This window comes from Prinia subflava, chromosome 2, assembly GCF_021018805.1.
Source record: "Prinia subflava isolate CZ2003 ecotype Zambia chromosome 2, Cam_Psub_1.2, whole genome shotgun sequence".
Taxonomy (NCBI): Eukaryota; Metazoa; Chordata; class Aves; order Passeriformes; family Cisticolidae; genus Prinia; species Prinia subflava.
This window is the reverse complement of record NC_086248.1, coordinates 105,471,779-105,494,371: the sequence shown is the minus strand read 5'-3', so window position 1 is coordinate 105,494,371 and position 22,593 is coordinate 105,471,779. Positions and strand designations below refer to the sequence as shown.

The 22,593-nt window shown below is 41.7% G+C and overlaps 1 protein-coding gene across 7 annotated transcripts; it reads right to left on the bottom strand.

The window, feature by feature from the left end:
- Nucleotides 1-2,490: 2,490 nt before the first annotated feature.
- On the bottom strand, nucleotides 2,491-22,281 carry PAPOLG (poly(A) polymerase gamma). 7 transcript variants are annotated; one of them, XM_063391432.1, is made up of 23 exons: nucleotides 21,696-22,281; nucleotides 18,654-18,812; nucleotides 18,491-18,557; nucleotides 17,775-17,856; nucleotides 17,582-17,691; nucleotides 16,948-17,001; nucleotides 15,765-15,876; nucleotides 14,791-14,880; nucleotides 14,098-14,236; nucleotides 13,888-13,960; nucleotides 13,685-13,805; nucleotides 13,327-13,411; nucleotides 12,987-13,040; nucleotides 11,312-11,431; nucleotides 10,961-11,070; nucleotides 8,926-9,047; nucleotides 8,669-8,838; nucleotides 7,680-7,768; nucleotides 7,532-7,602; nucleotides 6,405-6,476; nucleotides 5,758-5,811; nucleotides 4,908-5,002; nucleotides 2,491-2,613 (listed from the first exon to the last, which is right to left on the bottom strand). In XM_063391432.1, the coding sequence occupies exons 1-23, from the start codon at nucleotides 21,977-21,979 to the stop codon at nucleotides 2,553-2,555; spliced, it is 2,394 nt and encodes a 797-aa protein (XP_063247502.1). In that variant the 5' UTR covers nucleotides 21,980-22,281; the 3' UTR covers nucleotides 2,491-2,552. The 7 variants fall into 7 exon arrangements, with proteins under 7 accessions (XP_063247502.1, XP_063247500.1, XP_063247499.1 ...); XM_063391430.1 differs by having other exon boundaries at nucleotides 7,364-7,602; nucleotides 17,597-17,691; nucleotides 21,696-22,280; XM_063391429.1 differs by having other exon boundaries at nucleotides 7,364-7,602; nucleotides 21,696-22,279.
- Between the last annotated feature and the right edge of the window lie 312 nt (nucleotides 22,282-22,593).

Below are 22,593 nucleotides of genomic sequence, written 5' to 3'. Positions count from 1 at the left end.
TTTATGCCTTTCTGCTGTATATAATAGAATGAAAATTCAGTATCAAATAAATAAAAAAGGGGAAAACAATCTAACGAAATCACAACAAACATCGTTCCAAAGCAGTGCTGAAGGCATTTAGCCAGGAACTACACATCAGGTGATTCACAGAACCTCAGCCTTTCTTCCTTGCGTGCATGCACTCAGAGTAGGTGGGATAACTTTCTGTTCTGGCCAAGTAACCACACTGGAAAAACAGAGCAGAATTAAAACTGCAAGGATAAAAGAAATTCTAGCATGTTCTACCTTCAGTACCTACTTGCTACAGCCTTTTATTTTTATCATATTATCGTCAACACACATTGTTGGTTATGGCTAGTCAACACTTCCTATTTTAAGGCCGCACTTTCAGTTACTCCTAATTTGTCAACACCTTTTCTCCACATGATCACATACACTGCCCCTTGAGATGATATTTTAGGAAAAACAGAACAAATATGACTCAGTCATTTTTCTACGAATGACCATGGGGAACATATGCTTTAACTATATTCAAAGAATTCTTAAACTTTTAAGAAGCTTCTTTGCATTTCAGAAACAGGGACATGAAATTTAGCAAAGAGGCCACACTAGTGTCACTACTGGACTTTTTGCTCTTCCTTGGAAAAGACTGACAGACAGATTGGACATGCTTGCCGAGTTGCCTTCAGTAGCCAAAATTTTCAGCTTTCTCTCCACTGTAAACACACGCAGAGAGGGAGCTGGACGGTGCCCGCAGTAGGCAGCTGAGTGCCAGGCTGCCACAGGCTGAAACTGAAACAGGGTAGGTAATTTCTCTGGTTTCAGGACTCATGGGAGTTTCACTCATCATCACCAAATAATGTATTACCCAGTTCAAATTCAGAAAGAGGGACTCAGGTGTAAGACAGAAATGGGAGTTATCAGATAGAAAAGGAAAACAGGCAAGAGTCAGATGAGAAGAAAAAAAGATGAGGTGTGAATAAGAAACAAGGTTGGGAGAAGACAGCAGGAAGATTCAGACCGTGTCTTCCCAGGAAAGAGGAACTTCCTAAGGATAAGCAGTCCATATCAATTTCTTGAAGGTCACACAGCTTAGAATTTAACAGGCTGTATTTTCGGGAATATGAGAAAAATCAGTCCTCAGGCTAACTGCTTTGTCAAGATCCTCCCATAATAATGCCCTGAGCCCTTGGGCCATGCTCGGGGTAGATGATGCTTGAAGAAACCCTTATCCATGGAGAGCCCACACTGACCAGAGCCCACACTGACCAACACGATGTAGGCAGTGAAGAGTGCCCACCCACCACTGCAGGCTGGACAACACGCCCGAGCACTCCGCTCAGTCCCGCAGGGCTCAGGGCAAGGCAGGGCACGGCAGGGCACGGCAGGGGGCTGTGGGTGTCCCCCGGGCCGGTGGCAGCAGCCAGGGCGGGAGTGACGTTCCGCGGTGGCCACACGCGGCAGTGTCACAGCACACGCAGCCCTCGGACCCCGCCCGCCCCGGGCTCCGGGGCAGGAAACCGCCCGGGCGTGGGACGGCCACAGCGCCCCTGCGAGCAAGGGAAAGGGCACGCAGCCCCCACGGCCACCTCACAGCCACCCCACAGCGGCGGCCAGGGGCAGGGAGAAGGCAGCAGCCCGGCTCCAGGGGAGGAGGAATTTTCCACAGGGCCGAAGTCCTGCTTGTGCCCCCTACGACTACTTGATTTCCTCCGGGACAGGGCTTGGGCTGGGTATGAGCCCTTCGCCTGCACTCTGCAACCGCGGCTCTTCGTTTACTGGAATAATGCACAGGATCACACTCTTTATAAGAAGTGTGATGAGGTAATTACAAACATACAGCCAGGAGTTTTTGCTGGTCTTTTTAGGCTCAACAGCTTATGTCACTAAGCATTACGTAAGACAGGGTTAGTAAGCCCCCACTCTCTTACAGTCAAGTTTAGCAAATTTCAAGATACCTTTTTTCCTCTTTGCTTTTTCCCGATTAAGACAAAAAGTAAGTATTCTGTTACTTTCTCTCACTTTCTACAGGAAAAATCAATTGCTACAGCCAAAATGTAGGTGACTCCACATTAACTGCTTCTTTGCTTGTACCTAATGAGTAAAACCACAGATGTTAAGTCCTGCAAAGGAATTTCTTGCTCAAAGTTACTAATCAGACACAATTTCAATACAGAGCTGCTCCTCTTGGAAGAGATTGAGACGACTCACGCTCAAGGCAGACATCCAGCAAACAGCTAAGAAAGCGGAGAGAAAAGAGCAACATTTGGAGGAAGTCTGATATCAAAGAGCTTCCCTCACTGGGTCCTTATGCAGGAGCAACTTCCCTTTCAATCACTTCAACAGAGGAGAACACCCAAGTTGAGTAAGTTTGAACTTTATTTACAAACAGCTGAATTCTAATCTGCAGAGTCCTGGGGCAGCATCGAACTTCTGCAACATCCAGGGAAACTCCAGAACACTGACGTCACTTAACATCACACTTGACATCTTATATGTCAAGACACATTAAGATAAGACGTGTAATTCATCAATGGATCAAGTCTGAGAAACTAGTAACCTAAATTCTTCCTGAATGTTCTTCTCAAAACCCTGAACATTCTTCTTAAAACCCTAAGAGTGAGGAAGAAAATAAAAAATTTATAAAGAGCAATTAGAAGGTAATCACAAAGCAAGAGTAAAACAAAATGATCTGTGTAAAGGTATATCCATTAGCTAGGTTACTTCAGTTTGAGAATAGTTGCATACATGCATATGCTGACACAGAGCCTATGGGAAAATCATCCTTAAAACAGTCTTGGAACACTCATGTGGAAGAATTTAAAAGCACAGGAGTATTACAGGGCTGTAGCTACTACAAAATGCTTCCCATATTAATTTTGCTGTTTATCTTATCACCTACTTCAGCTTTAGTTCCTTCAGATTCGTGATGGGTTTATATTTACACAGGTGCTGAAGTTGTATACCTACTGTAACTGTACACAGAAGTGACAATGTTTGAGTACTACTGTTTTAGAACCAATAACAAAACAGAGGTATTTAGACCCACTGTGTAGTTCTGCTAAAAGCTACTTAAGTAATAGGGGTACTGTTTCTTAATTTTAACCTAGATCAGAGCCTTGCAGTCTAAGTTTTGGAGGTTTTGGAGGGTAGAAGGAAGAACAAGGCCTCAAACCCACTAAGGTCCATTTCTAAGGGATCAATTGCACTTGCAACAAGCTGGAAACCAGAGAATAAGGGGAAAAAACAAGTTGATTGTGATAGATACAGCCATGCTTTCTCCACAGGTTTGGAATACTAGCAGCAGAGGGAATGCTAAAGAGTTAAGACATGACAAGATAGATACTGCCCTCTTATTTCTTTACAGTCCTTTCAGTCCCCTCACTAAGGTGGATACTTAAGATGTTTAGAGGTCAGATTTGCTCTTTAAGACAAGCAACTAATTTTAAAACAATGCAGGGGTATCTTTGTCCACATATCAAACTGGGACTTCGGGTGAGTCATGGAGTTTGCAAACTGCACAATGCAGAGGGCATTAAATCAAACCCCAGATCTACCAGAAGCAGGAAAGCAAAGCAGTGCTCCTGGTCTCCTCAGATTTACTCTAGCATGGCACTTTAGTGGTGGAGTTGGCAGTGTCAGGTTTACAGCTGGAGTCTAACTTAAAGGTTTTATCCAACCTACATGATCGTATGACATTATCATTTTGTAGAACACTTTTCTGGCACTGCCTTGCTCCCAGCCCTTTAGAGTTGGTTTAGATGTTTAGATTTTTTAAGCAGATCCCATCTGCACTAAAAAAAAAAAAAAAAAAAAAAAAAAAAAAAAAAAAAAAAAGAAGAGACTAGAGATTTTAAATTTCACTTTGAAGATAGTTTTTTACAGTACATACAAAAATACTCTGGAAAAACAACTTACATGTTCACCAAATGATAAGAAATTACAATAGAGAAATAGCATAATACTTGTTCCATATAATCAGAATTGCTCCCCACCCCCCAAAACCCCTAATGCACTTAGCTGGGTTAGCAGTGTTATCAGTTTACAGAACCAGTCTCAAGACTACAACAGGTTTTCATGTAAGCATTTAGAACAGCTTTCAGGGTTTATATGAAACCACATTCTGCATGCAACTTGCAGGTGGGCAGAAGTGTCAGGACAGCCTGAGCTGTTGCAATATTTCAGTGCATCTTCACTGTGTGTTCAGAGTTGGGCTTAACTACCCAGTGACACAAAAAAACCTCTCAAGTCTCATGCTGGAGCAGTCTCGAGACAAAAAAAAAAGTATCAGATAACACACCACAGGACATGTCTATCATCTCCATACCTTGGTCGCATCCTCTGCTGCACATCCTTCAATACTGAAATCATTTATGGGCCTCCATGGGAGGCAATAGCTGTGTAGTGCATGGCTGTGCAAGGCAGTGGAAAGCTGCAAGCCAAGGAAGCTGAGCAGCATTGTGAGAGAAGCACAGGAGTGTGTGTGCCAAATGGGAAAATAATTGGAGATAAGAACAATGCATGTGCATGAATTAGGCAAGCACAAAGGAATACAAGCACTTTCATACACACTTGAAAACAGAATGTGGTTGCAGCAACCAATTAACCCTGGTGACATACATTCTGAATCCAAGGCACAGGACAGGTTGGTTTTTGTAGCTGTTTCAGCTGGTGACAACTTGGACTTGTTAAAAACTCCTCAAGGCAACTGTTACAAGCATAAGCAAAAAGTACCTCAAAAGGAAGCAAGCATCTAACAACAGTATAAAAATCAGACCATGGTTTTAACTGGTCAGTTACAGTATGGCCACAGTAACCTTCTACCTTTGTTAGTACCAACAACACACATTCAGAGTAAGGACTGGGAACAAGTGATTATTCTCTTCACCTGAAGATCAACCACTTACCCATTAAGGGTAAGTTTGATGGATCTTTTAATAATACGAATGCTATTTGTTGGAACAGGAGATGAAGAATCTGGCAGTTCTTTACTGGAAAGCCTCTGTAACACACAAACAAATGCCACAGGGAAAAAAAAAGGAATTTTAAATTAATTATTGACTTGTTTTTAAATTCATTAATTGAGAAGTAGCAACAGATAAACCCTGTCCTAGCTGAATATAACATTCTTTATGTACCGAACATATAGGGCCCAAACCCATTTTCAGAGAAGCCTTTTTTTTAACCACACCACTTGTTTAATTACCACCATATCCAGAGGAAGAGCATTTTCCCCTCTGCACAATTCTTCTCTTGCATGAACTGAGACAAGTATATCCCTGATGGGGGGGGAATTAGCTGTGAGTTGCTCAACAGCACAGTAAAGGAAGATTTTTCTCAGATCCATGGATCAGGAAAACAGAGTCTCTACTGTCTGGATCACTTCCAGTCTTACAGCCCTGAATTTCACAACATTCTACATGACACAGAGCAGTTAAAGCCACCCACAGACTTCAAAGCTTCCAAGTCTCATCACAGAAATCAGTATACAAGTACTGATAACAGTACAAGAAAACCAAACCGGGACACAAACTCAGTGTCTGAGGGCATGGAAACGTGGTTTTCCAAGTTCAAAACTTCGAAACTTTGGCTTCACTTTTGTGAAGGTCATTGTTCAGTCACTGAATTTGTTGGAAGCACAACAGGCAAAACCCTACTAATCTTCAAGCCACCAAGTTTAATGGTACACGAATCTTTGAACATAAAATGAAAATGCTAGCTCTGCTTTACCCATGAGTACAAAAGCACAATAAATACCTGTGATCTTGATGTGATCACTGGAATCTGCATGGATTTTCCATCAAGGACACCCTAAAAAAGCCAGAAGGGATTTGTTAGGCAGTATTGCCATGTTCCTGACTGAGAGGTAGCAAGTTCTGGCAGCTAGGGTACCTTAAAATCATACATCCTTTAACAACCTCCACCCCATGGGGGGTGGGTTTAGGAATCCTGAAGCCCTAAAACCACACAGACAGTGGTTCAGGTATTTCAACCTTCACCAGCAAGATCTCATCTTGATTTGAGAGTGTGCCCTCAAGAGTTTATGCCTCAGTAACCAGCACCATGAAGAGCAAAGCTCTTTATCTTCCCATTGAGAGGCCAAAGGATTTAGTCTTTATATCAGTTCTGATTTACATCAGTGAATCAAATAGTTTTAAAAAGAAAAATCAATATTATTTCAAGCACAGCAAGGAATTAGACACTACCAAATCAACAAATAGTAACATTTAAAAGACAGGTCATACAAGTGTAATATTTGGGAAACGAGGATTGAAAGAAGCTAAATTAAAAAGTGTATTTTTGTTTCTATCAGTAAACGTGCAGAGTATTTATGTGAGGCAGTCTAGACACTAAACTGTTCAGCTTTTCAGTTAGTCCACTGAGTAAAATCACTTAAAAATTACATTTTTTGTAGCTCTCTTCCTCCCATCTTGAGGGTATCCGCTTTCTGTGAAATCAGAGTCCCACACACTTAGCTGGAGGAACAAAATACACAGACTCAAAATAATTGCTGTGCTAACATTTTCTTATTTGGGTACAGCTTCCAGTCAACACATTAAATGTATTAGGGGCCATTCTTAAAAGAATATTTACACAAGTCCACCATTACCCTACAGGAATGTCAAGCCTCTGAAAAAGCCCTACTACCCAAATCTGAAACCTGTACTTGCAATACTCAGGACTGGAAAACAGTTCTACAAGATGATTCTTTATAAGTGTCAAAACTGAGGGTCCTTTTTCTGCTTGTTCTTTGCTTGTGCCTTAAATCAGAGGTCAAGCTCCAGGAACAGCTACTTAAGGATATTTACACATAGCAACAAAACAAATGAAATATTAATCTAAAAGTTCCACAAACCAAGATTTACCAAGCAACTCCACACTATCGTCTCAGAAGTAGTGACCTATTGAGTAGGCTGCTGATTTCCAAAACAGCAGAACTATCAATAGGCACTGAAAAAGCATCTGCCAGAAACAGATGAGCTCCTACTTTTACAGTCGTAAGATTAATATCTTCTTCATTTGGACATAATTTTTTTCTGAATTAAGAACTGTGTCCAGATGAGACAGTTCATTCAGCAATTGGTCACTGCAGTGACAGATAAGTACAGCAGTATTTAGATACCTTGGCACCAGATAAGAAGCAGAAATTAGGTGCCAGATCCTGAAAATATATTAATAGTTATCCATCATATTCATTACGATTTCTCACATCTACATTCTAGTACAACAAGATATGCTTAAATTTAGATTCCCAAATCCTTTGGGGATGTATAAATGCATTCATTTCCAGTTATTTCCTTTGATCTACATCAGTAATTAATACTATTTCAAACCCTCCTTGGCCTAGGCTCCCCCTTCTTGCCTTTTCTCCATCTATGGCTTTCTGGGGGCATTCTCCCGCTGCAGGTGGACGAGATACTTTAGAGGTTGGTGAATAATGTTGCTCAGATGAAGCACTCCTAGGATCCGTGATTAGAGTCCCACTTAATTTATGCTGTCCTTGCACAAAACACGTTCTGAGTTGACAAACCGTGTTATATCTTGGAATGGTGCAACCAAGTGGAGGTCCCGATGTCCTTAGTGCAACTGGAGCCTCCATTTCTGTAGGAGACACCTGGCTTTTAGAGTTTGGCCACGAGATTAAGAACTACATTCCACCTACCACTTCAAATACATACTTGGATCAGTCACAGGAATGCAAAGTCCCTTAGACGTTGATGGCTCAGCTACACTGTTGGCACCACTACAATTCTGACATTCAACATTTCTATAAAAGTCAAACACTAGAGTTAAAAAATGCTAGTTTATAAAATACTGTATGTCATTTCCAGAAAGTGCATGCAAGACAAACATCGACCTCCTTAGCTCGCTGTCAGTGTTCTATTCAACAACACAATCTCTCAGGGAATGTAGCACCAGACCCCATCATTTTGCTGAATTTCAGACTGCAGATTTAAACGCCAGCATTTTCTTTACTGAGTCTTTATGTGTTGATATATTTTCTCAGATTAGCCTACCCAGCACACTGTGCTGCTTTGAACCATTGTTCTGCTCTACCCAGATGTGCACACAATTTTTTCTTTTTTTTCCCCCACGTGACTCCTACAGTATCAAACAGCCTGAACAGAGCAGGTATCACACTTTTGGTAGGACTGGGCTATTACTCTCAAGATTACGTATTCTTCCTGTGCTTAGGGATAAACAGACTTCCCAGGAAGTGACAGATACTTTTACTGCCTGAGTTCTCATACCACTCCATTTAGTCAGCAGCAGCTCTGGTGTTTCTGAGACCAAAATCAGTATTAGAACTTAATCCACTTGGCATCAACAATACTTTTGTTAGAAAGAACAGTTACTTGCACATAAAATACTCCAGCTTCAAGTTATACACTAACCCAGGAAGATTTACATTCAAGACTAAATAATCTCCCTGGTGTCAAGCTCTTCATTCCTATGTGTTCATAGATATTATTTAGTTTTTCCAAGGATTCCTTTAATCTGGTCTCCTACCATGTGCCCAATGGAGATTCCAGCTTTGTTCCTGACGCTCTTAGAGCCCTCCACAGTCTTATGATCCACATAGATCCAAATAAGAAATCCTAGACTCATTTACATTGTGAGTCAGTTAAAAGCAGCTTCTCCACAGTTCCAAGGGTAAGGCACTAACCTTTCCGTCTCTGCTGTAGAGATGTCCAACTTAGATATCTTATTTAACGAAGAGGAATTAGGGGGTGTTCTGGAATCTCTGTCTTTGGAACCATCCGAACAGCTTTCACCTAAAGAAGACCTTTTGCACTGAAGTCCACTATTAATTTGACTAATATCTGAACCCCTTTGCTGAAACGACAGTTAAAAAATAAAGTCTTCAAGTAATTATTAAAGCTTTTATTAAAAGTTACCAGAAGCGCTGAATTTTTATTATACCTTCTTTCTCTTCTGTAAGGTTCCTGCTGGCAAAAAAAAATGGAGTTGCTTTCTCTTCACATAAGTTGCCTCAATCTTCATCCCTTCCTTTAGGATGTTGAGGGCACTGGCCTGCCTGTAAACTGACATAAACACAGCATTGCAGCTTAGTGGGGCTGTTTGCATTAGTGCTTGTCAAAGTTACATATGGTTTCTTTAGAAACACGTCTGCCCAGCCCAAATGAAGAGTTCCCAGCTTAAGTTAACACAAATGCTGCCCAAGCACTCCCAGTCATCACAAGAGGATGAATGTGACCTGTGATGCCCATTGCACGTTCACTACAGACCAGACACAATGGCTATTTGAGTTCAAATATGCATTTATAAATTCTATCTGTCAAGGGAAGCCAGACTGGATTTTAGAGATATCTGATTTTAACAGACTCACTACAGTTATTTAAACTTAAAACTTTAAATTTAAACAGGTTTTTCTCAAATGCCTGCTAACAGCCTTTTACAAGCAATGACAAATGCCATAGCAGTGCAAGTTATCACAGAGTGAAGTCACATTTAGATCAGCTTATCTAACTGGCCTACCATGAGCATGACTGGAAATACAGATGAGCTTACTGACATACAGAGTGGGAATCAAAGCAATTTGATATTGGGATATCAGAGTGGGATATGCAACTCAAAGGCTTTCTACAGGAGACCAGAAGTGAAATAAAAGCACAGACATGAACACACCCTAATATGGACAGTTCCCTCAAATGAAATTCAATAGTTTGTATGCAAAGGAGAAAAAGTTCACTGAACAAAAGCCTTCCAAATAGAGCCTTCTATTCTTGAGCTCATCAATTGGAAATTAATCTTTGCCCTCTAAAGTTATTCTCTCAAAGTCAAGGCACACAGTAAGAGCTCTCTAGCACAGAACTACTGCTCATCCCCACATGTGCCAAAGGATTTCCCGCCTCTCAAGGAACAGCTTTTCTGTTCAATTCTTTCTGGATTCACACCCTACATCCAGCACATATCATAGGCTGTGCTTCACTGAAGTAAGAGCACACAGCCATAATAACAATGTTTGTGCACGGAGGATTGGCCGTCAGTTCTGTCTCTTCGCAGCACACAAATCACTTTAAGATAAACTCACATTTGCCACTGAAATGCAGTGCCACTGGATGTAACACGCAAATAAGGCAACAGTGCAAGTCTGAAGAAATCACCCCACCTGGCTTGTAACTCAGACAAGAGTTTGATGCATTTTTCTGTGCTTTTTTCATATCCCAAGCACAAGCTAAGAAGGAGGTTGGGCTTTACTGCTTTTACTCATGTTGTCTGAGCAAAACAACACAGAACTCATGCTGGTACTATGGATCAACTCCAACAAACATTTAGAGGATTTCATTGTTTAGAATTCTTTGTCCAAACACGCTTGTCACTCAGAAGAATGGCCTGACTTCCTTATTATTCTAGCATTATCTACCAACCCTTGCAATATTAAATTATTTTTACATCTATCAAAAGTAGTAACAGACTATGAATATGAAAATTTACATGCAAGACTACATGTAATTACAATGTGACAACCCAGAGACTTTCACAGTTCTGGGATCACATTATACACAAACTGTCTTGGAAAAATAACATCAGCAGCATCAACAACTCATTTCAGAGCTTGACACAGTCACTTCCCAATTCTCAAGTTCAGCAGCTGACTACTGTTTGACAGGTATAGCTACCCCAGTAAATGGGCATCTCTGGACTTCACAGCTGACTGTCCCCTACACAAAATGCAGTTTTGTGAGGACTTATTTCACCTATGGTACACTGTGTACGACTGTAACACACCTTTGCTTCAAGACTCCCTTACTTTGACAAAGTACAACAGCCAACACAACATGTTTTTCAAGCTAATCTTTTACATGTTGCTATCTACAGGGATACCTAATAACAGAAGGAAGTACAATTTGCTTTGCGAAGTAACCTACACTGGAATAAAAAGAATTACACACAAGAATTACCCTACAAGTCTAGAGCAAAACCAGAGCCTTACCTGTATCTGTGAATGACTGTATCCCGTGTGTTAGATCAACGTTAGTCTTTACTGCACTTTCTGCTTTCTTAAATACGAGCCCAAGAAACCACATCGATACATATCCACTCCTAAAAAACAAAACAGATTCACAGACCTGAGTTGGGCACAGATACCAGTCATTTGGATTCTGGTACATTTTAGTTTTTCAGTTTAGAGCCAGCCCAGACTTAATTTCTCTTTAAACCCTTTAAAAAGATGTTACATTTTTGGGCCCTGCCAGAAGCGTACTGAAACTCTCTCACCAATGAGCTGAGCGGAATGAAGATACACATTGGCCAAACTGTGCTTCAGAAAAGTAACAAAACTCACTGTTTATAGAGAACTTCATTGCCAGGGAAAGACTGTGGCTGCACGTGTGCAATAGTTATAAATTCATTCCTTTCCAAGTTTCCAACCAGCACACGGATTTTGGACTCGACGAGGCCAATCCTAATAAAAACAAGAGGTATTTTATTCATTTTTAACCGTATCCAGCTCATCAGTTAGACATCTTTTTGTAATACAGTGTTAACCAATCAATAAGGACCAAGTTTTATACAGCTGAGCAGACATTAGGTCTTTTAATCACATACACACACTGTAATTTGAGATGTTTCCAGTGACATTTGTGCTTTTGTTTCTGAAGACAGAGACAAGGGAGTTTTACATGTACTCTGAACAGTTCAGATATAACACTTCCACCTGTAACCTATGATAAAAGTAACAAGGAGCAGATCCTAGCACCTCTGGGGTGCAGCAAAACTCCTTTTTGCCACATGGATCATGGAGAACAGTGGTTTTGAAAAGGCTCAAGCACAACTGTTCAGTTACACCCAAGTAAAGATGCAATTCTTCCTGCAGACTGATCAGTGAAAATGTAAAACCAGTTATTTTAATAAACAAATTATCTAGTCAACAGTCCCATCAGAAACTTCCCTAAGAAATTAATCATGACCTGCCAGGCTTTAATCTCAATAAAGTACTGGCATTTCATCCTTCTGCCTAAAACTCTGTTAACTTTAAAAGCAGTCAGAAATCTGTATGTTCTTCAAAAGCATCTTATATTGATGAATAACAGAGATGTTATCTACTTCCAAATCCATTCAAGAATTGGCAAATTAATTTTTTTCTTATAATAAACTGAAGCAGGTTTATCTTCTGCTTATCATTTTCCCAAGCTGCAAAACTGGAAAATTTGCCTCTATTTCTGTCACTGAAAAACATCAGCTCTTACCACAGCCAGAACTTCCCTTGTCTTTGTTGTGAGGCACAATAAGCTTTGTTCACTCAAAACCATTTCACACTAAGAATTATTTGGCCCTCTGCCCATACACCTTGTTGTACACAACTGTGACTGATATCAAGCTACAGCTGGTAAGATTTTTAGGTGAATATATTAGCAAGTTCAGATAAAAGGTATTACCTATTAAAACTGTTTTTAAACATTAAGCTATCTTTCAGAGATGGCACAAGAATTATTTGACTTAAAGCACAAGCCAAACTTTGAAATGAAAGGTGCCCTCAGAATGGGTGTCTGTTACACAGAGGTGTTTTGCTTCCTTACTTGAAAAAAGCAAGCACAGTACTAAATTCCTTAAAGAAACCCACTGGAAAGTCAATAAACACACATTACAGTGCCTTAATTCCTCACCATTTCCCCTTATTTCAAAATTCACAGTGACTCAGCACATTCACATCAGTTAAATAAGTAATTACTGGCAAATCTCCCTTCATTGAAGAAAAGTAGGTCTGGAATAGGCTGACTACACACCAGTGCAATCTAGCACTTAGTGCAAGCTAGTCCTAAAACATTACAGTAAAACTCTTTATAAAAACAAGTCTAAGGCTCTAGAACAGTGATCTTCAAAGCAGGGAGGGAAGGGGGTGCATTCCATGCCTAGTTGCATTGTTACAGACTATTTGTTAACACAATTAACAAAAGCATGGTGCAACATTGAATTGAGTTTCAGTTTTACAGTGGACCCATATTTAAAGCAGAACTAACCAGTTTAAGTGATGCTCTTCTGTAAAGGCACTGGCAGTCAGCACGATGTAATGTCTAGAAGAAGAAAGGAAAATGAGTACACTAGCTCAAGATTTTATTCTGCATTCTAAAGAACAGATGATGATTTTTGGTAGGAAAAATGGTGTTAGTGGCACAAGAGAGCTTTTCTATCTTCCCTATGCTTATACATACCAAAGTTTATATGACAACTTCCAGTTTCTTTAAAAACCCCTAAACTGAAATACATCAATACAGTTTTCTATTTAGACCCCAAGTTAAAACTTGTCATGCTAACCACTAAGTAAATAACTTCAAGTTCAACAACAGATTTCATACATACTTGTACTTCTGAAAGAAGTTCAGTGGTTCAAAGAGCTTTGACCAGTCTGATTTTCCTTTGAGAATCTCATCTGTAACTTCAAGACCTACAAATACAGTTGAAAATCTTATCACTATTTTTTTAAAGATTACCATGACAAACTTAAAAAAATTGTAATAGTAACTGACAGGGAAAAAAAAAAGAGCAGGAATTCCCCTGACACAATGCAGATCCTTCAAGAGCTTATTGGAAAACTGGTCCCTTACTGCCTGCAATGGGCTTATTTCCCAGAGAAACACCTCACTGAACAGTACTAACTCAGATAACACTGTTTCACAGAGCAAGAATGACACTTTAATAAGCACAGAATGTACTTTACCACGTTGGAACTCCTCTACCATGACTGCCCGTGTTGACACAGACACATTGTATGTGGAGTTCTGCTGTGGATAGGCCGGGGTGATGATGGGCATCACGTGGTACCGGTCTGATGGGTTCACCTATGAGGTTACAACAGCTTTGTTCAGCACCAGCTTAAGTCAGAATGAACTTTTAATGCTTCTGATCTCAATGGCTACCCACCCTAGGGTCCCAGACTGGTAAATTAAGAAAGCTCTCCTCAAGTCGTTTCAGCAATACTGGCTTTGGCCAATCCCTATAGAAGAAAAATAGTAAAGTGTCAGTTTTAAGCTCTGCTCTGCAATTCTGGCCTGCACAGGATGTTGCCAATGTACATCTTGATATAAATAACTACAAGTTTTACTTCTTTATGCAAACTAAAACAGCTTTTACCATTGTGAAAAAATCAAGAAGAACTTGTTAACGAGAGTAGAGGCCAAAGCATTTGGGTAGAGTTGACATATTCTGGCTACCAGCATTGCCCAGGAGACTCCACCAAGAAATCCCATGATGTTGGAGTAAACACCGCGCCCTAGGACGGATACCACACAGTTAGTCTGTGGTCTTTCAAATCTGCACAATCCATAGAATACTTAATACATCTCAGCCTCTATTTCTGCAGTGCAGCGAGGCCAAATTGCTGGTCCTCACAGTGATGAGAAAAAGAATCAGTAGAACACCACTTCCCAAAATATTGCTACTGTGAAACTTGCTTGTGCTGCTACTGCTTCACTTCAATTCCCTTTAAAAGAAAGGTTCTGACATTCTTCTAGTACTGCTCTAGCCACGTGGGCAAGCGGGACTTTTTATTCCTTTTACACTTAATTGGGAATTTTTATCATTTCTGGTCAGGTTCCTGATAAGCAATGCAGCAGTGTCTCATAAGCACTCCCCTCTTCTCTGAACTCCACCTCCACTAGGAAAACACATGGAATTTACCACAGGGACAGACCATGAACCTAAACTAAAAGGGCTTTAATATAACAACTGCCATTGAAATAAGCAATCCGAGGTTGAGGTCCATCCAATAGTGAGCACGAGGTGCCTCTGGAAAGTTTAAAGATCCCAAACCACTCCATCACTCACGTTTTGCCCACAGTTTAACCACGCGGAGCGTGAGCCGGAAGTTCTCCAGGTTAGGCACCAGACGCAGTATCTCATCCGTAACCCTGCTGCCTGCAAGACAAAAGGTGATGCCAGGAGTTCCCAGTAACAGGTACAAGTCAGGTGCTCCTACACAGGATCAACAGCTTTCAGCTCATGGTCCAAGTGTAGGAAAGCAGGTTTGGATTACTTGCTTTGTATTAAATTACAGATTACATATAACATTCAGCATCGCTTTAGGTAACCAGTGCCCTCAACAGCTTTTTCACAGTTTACACTACAACTAAGACTTCTAAATAAAGCCTCTGCACAGGATGTTTTGGCCATAAACTACAACACAAGAAGCTCCACCTCAGCATGAGGAGGAACTTTACATCGCAGGGTGGCAGAGCACTGGAACGGGTTGCCATGGGAGGTTGTGAAATGTCCCTGTCTGGAGGGATTCAAACGCCACCTGGACACATTCCTGGCTCAGCTGTTCCAGGTGACCGTGCTTTAGCTGGGGGGTTGAACTGGATCATCTCCAGAGGTCCCTTCCAACCCTAAATATTCTGTGATTCCAGAAGATGGGTATTTTTTGACAGCAAGCAACCATTAAACCAATCGGTACTAAACATTGAGCCATTGAGCAAGTCAGACTTTAGGTATTTTAATTACTTTTTTTATTAACTACCTTGTTTATCATTCATACATTCTTATCAAGTGCCCTACTTAGTCATCTGAATTTCTGGGGCAAACTGGAGCACTGCTCACAAACCAATCAAACAAACATGACACACAAGTCTGTGTAAACACACAGCTCCTTGAAATATCTAAATTTAGGCCCACTAGCTGCCTCCTCAGAACTCAAGTACACCGGAGATCAGTTTCTGCATCTTGTACAGAAATGTGGGTTGTGTAAGGTCCATTCTCTGCCAATGTAAACATCTTTACAAAGGTGTGCGGATCAGGCTCACCATTTAAGCTCCGAATGCATCTTATATCCAGGCTTTTGAGGCACGAGTCATCCCTGAGATCGAGATCATCGGAAACCGTTGGCAAAGACAACTTTGCAAACACGAGATCAATCTTCAAGAGAAAAAAGTTTCACACATGACTTACAGTGCAGCACTGTTTGCAAACAGGACACCAGTGAGGGACACTTGGTCATTCATGTTGCTAACATTTATATTTAGAATTATGTGACCATAGATATTTATTTGCCAGCAAACAAGAAAATTGCTGTAAGTTTCCTATTTGTTTACAAGACCATCTCTTGTTTTTAAGCTAGGGAAAGGAAGGGGGTTTTCTTTGAAAGTTGGAAAGATTACTCTCAACTTAGAATTCCCATTAAAAGGAAATTTTAAATTAACCATAAAATTAAGACAAAATCAAAATCACCTCAACTATACTTCAACAAATGAGAAAGCATTTTCTTTATACTGTAAGGCCTTAAGCATCTGTTTTTAGTTTAACTCGAGGCAAGCAAATTGTTCTGTGAATGTCTGTACCAGATAAAGGCACAACGAGGTCACTGAGTAAGTGTCTTCATGATAGTAATACCAAGCAGTAACTTGTTTAGGTATTACAGCAAGTGGGTATTTAGTCTCTACATGAAATGTATTCCTGATAGAAGGATTCCTGCAGCTGATGAACTGAGGCAGGAGTCCAACGAGTAATTTTACTTTTCATTTTCCATTGTTGTTTGTCTCACAGGGATTTCATTTTTGATTAGCAACAAAACATTAGACAATTTTCAACAGAAACACCTCCTCCAGCAAGGGAGCTCTTGTCAGAGCTCAGGGGAGTTAGCAAGGACACTGCTCTACTCCCACTCTGCGCATCCTTGGGAGATAAATGCTACCCAAGCAGGCTACTCTGGTCTGCAGCACAGGTTTAAAAAAAGATGTCCCTCATGTTCCCATGCCTGCCAGGCTAGCTAGGGGCTTGTTTTCCTAGAAGATCCCATTTTACTTCTTCTGGGATAGGTTGCAGTCAGGCTGTTTAATTACAGTTTCCTAAACATGCTGCAATGTACCAATAACCTCATAGAATAGTAGGACCATAAAGCCCTGAAAAAGTTATCCTACTCCAAAGCAAGAAAAAAAAAAATCTCACTTAAAGGTGAAAAAAACCCCAAATCAAAATTAAAACTCTTACCTCGATGCCATCAAACTCAAATTTGATAACTGGTACATATGCATCCTCAATGGCCTGTGAAGGAGAGGATATCTGTAATAAGATATCCTTTTTGCTACTTTAAAGTTTTTTCTATACTGTGATAAAATAGAGAATTTAGGCTGAACTACTCAGTACAAAGACTGAGCTCCTTCCAAATAAAAAATGCTAATAACTCTCAGGCAGGACAGCACTATTATGGTACCAATACTAGATTTTATTAGAAGATCTTATTTAGGCAAGAGGCTCAGAGGCTGATCGTGTCCTGTAACAAACAGTGCACAACAAACCATCAGTATCAGTGGCTGTAAGCCCTTACTACATCTAAGGTGAAAACACAGCTTCCAGAGACAACCTTGCTTTTTGATACAGCTGACTCATTCCCAAAACACAGGGAGGGGAGAGGGACCACAAAAACTCTTCTGTGATGGAGTCACTGGGGAAAGGAGCCAAGAGCTGGACAGCAACATTCTCATGCTGCATAAACCAGTATATTTGAGGATACTCAAAACTATTTAGTTTTGGCTTGTAAGATATTCACTACCAATGCAAGTCTTTAATGTGAATATTCTTACTGTAAAATTTACAACATCTATCAAGCAGAGAGTTTACTCACTCTTAGGTTTCTTACTTCCTCTTGATTCTTCAGTTTTTCAAAGAATGACTGAAAAAAATCTGATCTTTCCACATGACTGGGAGCAACACAAAGGGCATCTATGTCTGAACCTGCAAAGAGATTCCATTTCTCCTGTTACTGCTGGAATTCACTTTCCAGCATCAGAACTATGAGCAGGCACTGCAAGTACTACCTTTGGTGTGTACGCCAAGTCTGTAGGAACCAAATGTAAATATTTTGCCACCGACTTGTTCTGTTATTGAAGGGGGAAGATTCTGCGGGTAGAAGAGAAAGTTTAAGATGCACATTATCCTCTGTGCAAGTTTAACTTGCACCTAAGTTATTTACAAAAACTGTAACAGCCTGCATAAGCGATGTCTTCTCACTCCCTTACATTTTAGTTTACTAGGTTGGGATTCTGTTTTTCTGAAATAAGTTGAGCTTGCAACTCCAAAAAATTATTATAGGTGATGTAGTGGTACTTTAATTAATTTATACAAATTAAGACCTATTATTAGACTTCCCTGCAGCAGAGACACATAAATTAACACAACCTAAGAGCCATTCAGAGGGCACATCTAGAATCATAATTTCAAACTAGACTGAGTGCTGTAGGCTGTTTGGGCAAGATTAGTGCCAGTTTTACCATTTCTCATCCACAATGCCTTGTTTTGGCTTTGTCAACAGCTATGAGTCAACTGATTGAGCCAATGCAGGAATCCATTTAGTTCCCCAAAGACTCTGAGATCTTGATCTTGAAATACGTTCTATAATTTATTTCAGTGGCAGTTATACAGCCCTACTTGATATTTAAGAAGCTAAAAGTTGAACTTAAGCACAGATCCCAGTAGCATAGCCTTTAAATCAAAAGGCTTCAGCTGCTTTGACAAAAACAAAAAAAATTCTTACCTTGCTTTCAGCAAGTTCTAAAATCCATTCTCTGACAAAGTTATTCAGTTTACCAAGAACAGTTGTCCTGTAAAGAAAATTCATGCCAAGTTTGCTTCAAAAAAAAAAAAAAAATCAAAACAAAAAAACTCCAAGAGGTTAACAAATTTTATTCTTCTTATACCTGTGATAGAGTTCGTCCTGATCCTCAAACACCCCAAATGGCTTCATGGCTTCAATCAGCTTCTGAGTATGAATGTGGTCTTTATCACTAGGAGGAGCCAAGCTAATTGGAGAGGTAAGTCCATAGTGCCCTTGAGGCTGGTTCTGCTGCCTGGAAGTACTGAGAGAAAATAAAGGAAAGAGTACATAAAAGAAGAAAATCTTATTGGAAAACACCCTTTAGCTTACACTTTACAAATCCATTTCTGCCCTTTTATCCCATGTTGAGAGAAAGGCGAAAAAAGTCTTGCTTATCATTTTTAGATGACTTGACCTCACTGAGAAGTCATAACTACTTAAAAAAAGAATCTGTGGATGTAAGACATGATCCCAGATGCTGCCATCTTAACGCAATTTATCTGCATTGCTCCAGCCCATCAGAACTAATCACTGGGAAATGAAAAGGTTTGAAAGCCACCAAGGACAACCCCACAGACAGCAGCCATTCTGGACACATTTCAGATTCAATTTAAGGATACTCCCCACAGTTTCCTGCTAACACCAAACACAACACTTAAACTTATTTTAATTAAATGCTTTTGTTAGGTTTCTACCGATTCAGGAAGGGCATTATAGTTGATTGTAAAGGCATACAGGTCTGTTAAACAGAGTTGGTGCAATAAATTCAGTATATTACTATATAAACCTCCTTGTTTTAGACAGGGGGAAATGGAGAAAAAGCACCTGATTTTGCATTACCAGCTGAAACCAGGAGAAAGGAGGGGGACAGGAGCTAAGAATGGTGCTTAATGCATCAAGGATCTCTACAGAAAAACCACCAGCAAAAGAGAGAGACCCCCCAAACAGTCTCATCATGCTCATCAGGGTCCAGACCCTAAGGCTCAAGGGATTAATTGTGACATTACTTAAAGTGGATATTTTTCTCCTTCACAAATGTACAGCTTCAAATATCAGCTGGGATAGGCAAGAGGTATTTATACCTGTTTAAGATACCTGACCCATTCTGGCTGGAACAAAATTAGGAAATGCTCAAAGGCCAGCTTCACCACTTGATTTTTAAAAAGACAGGTTATTACACATCTCTTAGTACTAAATGTTGCCTTTACTCCCTCTCTTGAAGAGATTGCCCTCTCTTTAAGTATCCTTATGCAACTACAAACAGAGTTTGTAGTCACCTAGGGTGGTTTTTCCCCTCCCCTTCCTCTCTCCAGGCCTGTTTTTCAAACTTTCTCCTCTGTGCTTTCCAAAAAGCTCAGGTATTTTGGGGCAGGTATTAGGACTGTAGTGCTATCAACTCGTGTCCCCAGTCAGAAGAACTGTTTACTTACAAGCCTAACTAGGCTTTGACCTATATTACCTTGTTTATAGACATGGACAATTTCCACTTCATAAATAAAAATATTCATAATGAGTATTTTCCTTCCTATGATATCATTTTCATAACAAATACAAGAAGAAAGCCTGTGCTTAACTGCTGTGCATTACAACTAAATTAAAACACCTACAGCAGCAACTGCTCCCATGTTTTATGTATTGCTTGTACGACTTGGATTTCATAAAGCTTGCAGAAAACAAGATTTAGACTACACCAGCATTTAAGACCTTTCCAAGGCACAAAAAGGCACCACCTGCCTTTCATTGCCTCATTCTGCCCACAAATAATATAACTGGAGATTGACGTAAAGCACAATATCAATTAGATAAACCTAATCGTATTAACATCAAATTCATTTATTATTAATTAAATATTATTAATACAAAATTCCTCTAGTCAACAGCAGATTTTTTTCAGTTGCTTACACACATTATTGATAGTTTGACCTCATAACTTGAGAGGTGAGGGAAACAACACCTGGAAAGTTTCACTGAGTGAAACGCCATAGAATTTGTTGCCCTTTTGGAATAAAACATAATTAAACTCTTTCTTTGCTCTCTGAAGCATATAAGCACATAATTAGGGGATCTTATGGATCCCGACACACATGGCACAGTACCTATTCATCCATCAGCCTTCTGTTTAAACAAGAATCCTGTTGCAGTTTAATATTTTGCCAAATCTTGTTACAACCTGTGCACCACAGCAAAAACCTCCAGTGCGGGTCTGTTCTGGTAAATCACACTTTTACACAAGAAGCCAGCCTAAACGGATTTATTACAGGTTTTGCCCCTTATTTACAGCTTCCCAAACCTGCAAGGTGTGTCTCCCCCACACACCAAGGGTGGAGGGGTCAGTTCACACTCTGTGGCTCAGGGCGCTGCCTTCAGCCAAAGGTGCGGGGTAGAACGACCAGATAGCAGCTCCTGAGCCACCAAAACCAACAGCAGAAACGAGGAAAAACGACGAAAAACGAGGAAAAACCCCACCACCTGGGACCTTCAACGAAGGGAGCCCAACTCCACCCTTCACCGCTGCCGCACCAGCTCATGCTGCGCGGAGCCCGCGGGCGGCTGCTGCCAGGTCAGGTCTCCCCGTCCCCGTCCCCGAGGCTCGGGCAGAGTCACTCCTCCGCAGGGTTCCGCAGGACGCGCAGCCCCAGACCAAGGCGCAGCCCCGTTACCGCCGTTCCTCGCCCGCCATTGCCGTTGCTTGGCGACGGCGTCGCCGCCACACGCGGTGAGACCCGGGCGAGGCAGCCCCGCCACCCGCACTCCACCATTTATTTCAACCGAGAAATCCTCCCCTCGGGCGAGGGCAGGCTCGGCCCCCGCGGCCCGCCGGGGCCCCTCGCGGGGCAGCTCCGGCGGGACCCCCCCCCCCCCACTCCAGCGCTGTCCCCTCAGGGCAGGGCGGGAAGGCGCCGCCGCCTCACCCGCGCGTCTCCTTCATGGCGCGCGCGCACAGCCCGCGCCGCCGCCCGCGCTTCCCGCCCTTCTACACCGCCGCCCCTTCCCGGCGGCCCCCGCGCCGCCCGCACGGCGCCCCCTGGCGGCTGCGGCGGGGTGCGTCCCCTCACGGCGGCCCCGCCGTCCCTTCAGGTCGCTGCCGGGGTCGCTGAGCGCTTTCCGGGGAGGGTATTCCTTCCCCGTGGCTCATGTTCCTTACCCACGGCCGATGTTCCTTCCCCGTGGCGCTGACAGACCCGCCGAGGCTGGGCTAGACCCCGGCATGAGGCGGTGCCGCATCGCACCTGCTTGCCCCTCCCTCCCACAGGACGTTGCCGCTCCTGACAGCCGCTTCCAGAAAGAAGGGGTAAAAAAGAACAGAAATCGCTCTCGAATTAAACTCCTGACAACCTCCTGACACCCTCTTCCAGAGAGGACGGGTGAAAACACCCCCCAGGAATCTTGTATTGGTTTAATCACACAAAGTAAGTGCAAGCCCAGCATCCCTTGACTCCAGCTGGTATCGGGAGGATTTAACACACATCGCTAAGGTCAGCAAACAGCTTTGAGTACCCACCCATATATAATTATAGAAACACGGAGTGGTTGGGGTTGGAAGGGACCTTGAAGATCACCCAATTCCAGCCCCTGCCGTGGCCAGGGACAGCTTCCCCTGTCCCAGGCTGCTCCAAGCCTGTCCAGCCTGGCCTTGGACACTTCCAGGGATGCGACAGCCACAGCTTCTCCTGTCCCAGTGCCTCACTGCCCTCACAGGGAAGATTTTTTCCCCTAATATTTAATCAAAACCTACCCTCTTCCAGCTGGAACCCGTCCCCCCCTCTGTCATTACATGCTCCTGTAAATAGTCTTGCCTCGTCTTTCCTCGAAGTTCCGTATTGTAATTCAAAATTACAATAATTCTGGGCTAACACAGTGTGTTACAAACTGAGTATTAAATCAGCCAAACTACCCTGAGAATATGGCATTTAGATGACAGTTTCAAATCTTCAAAAAAGTTAAAAAATCAAAAGCATAATGTTTCTGTGAAATTGAATAGATCTTTGGAAAAACTTTTGTTTCCTGCTGCCCCGATGTCTTGTCACATCACAGCCTTCACA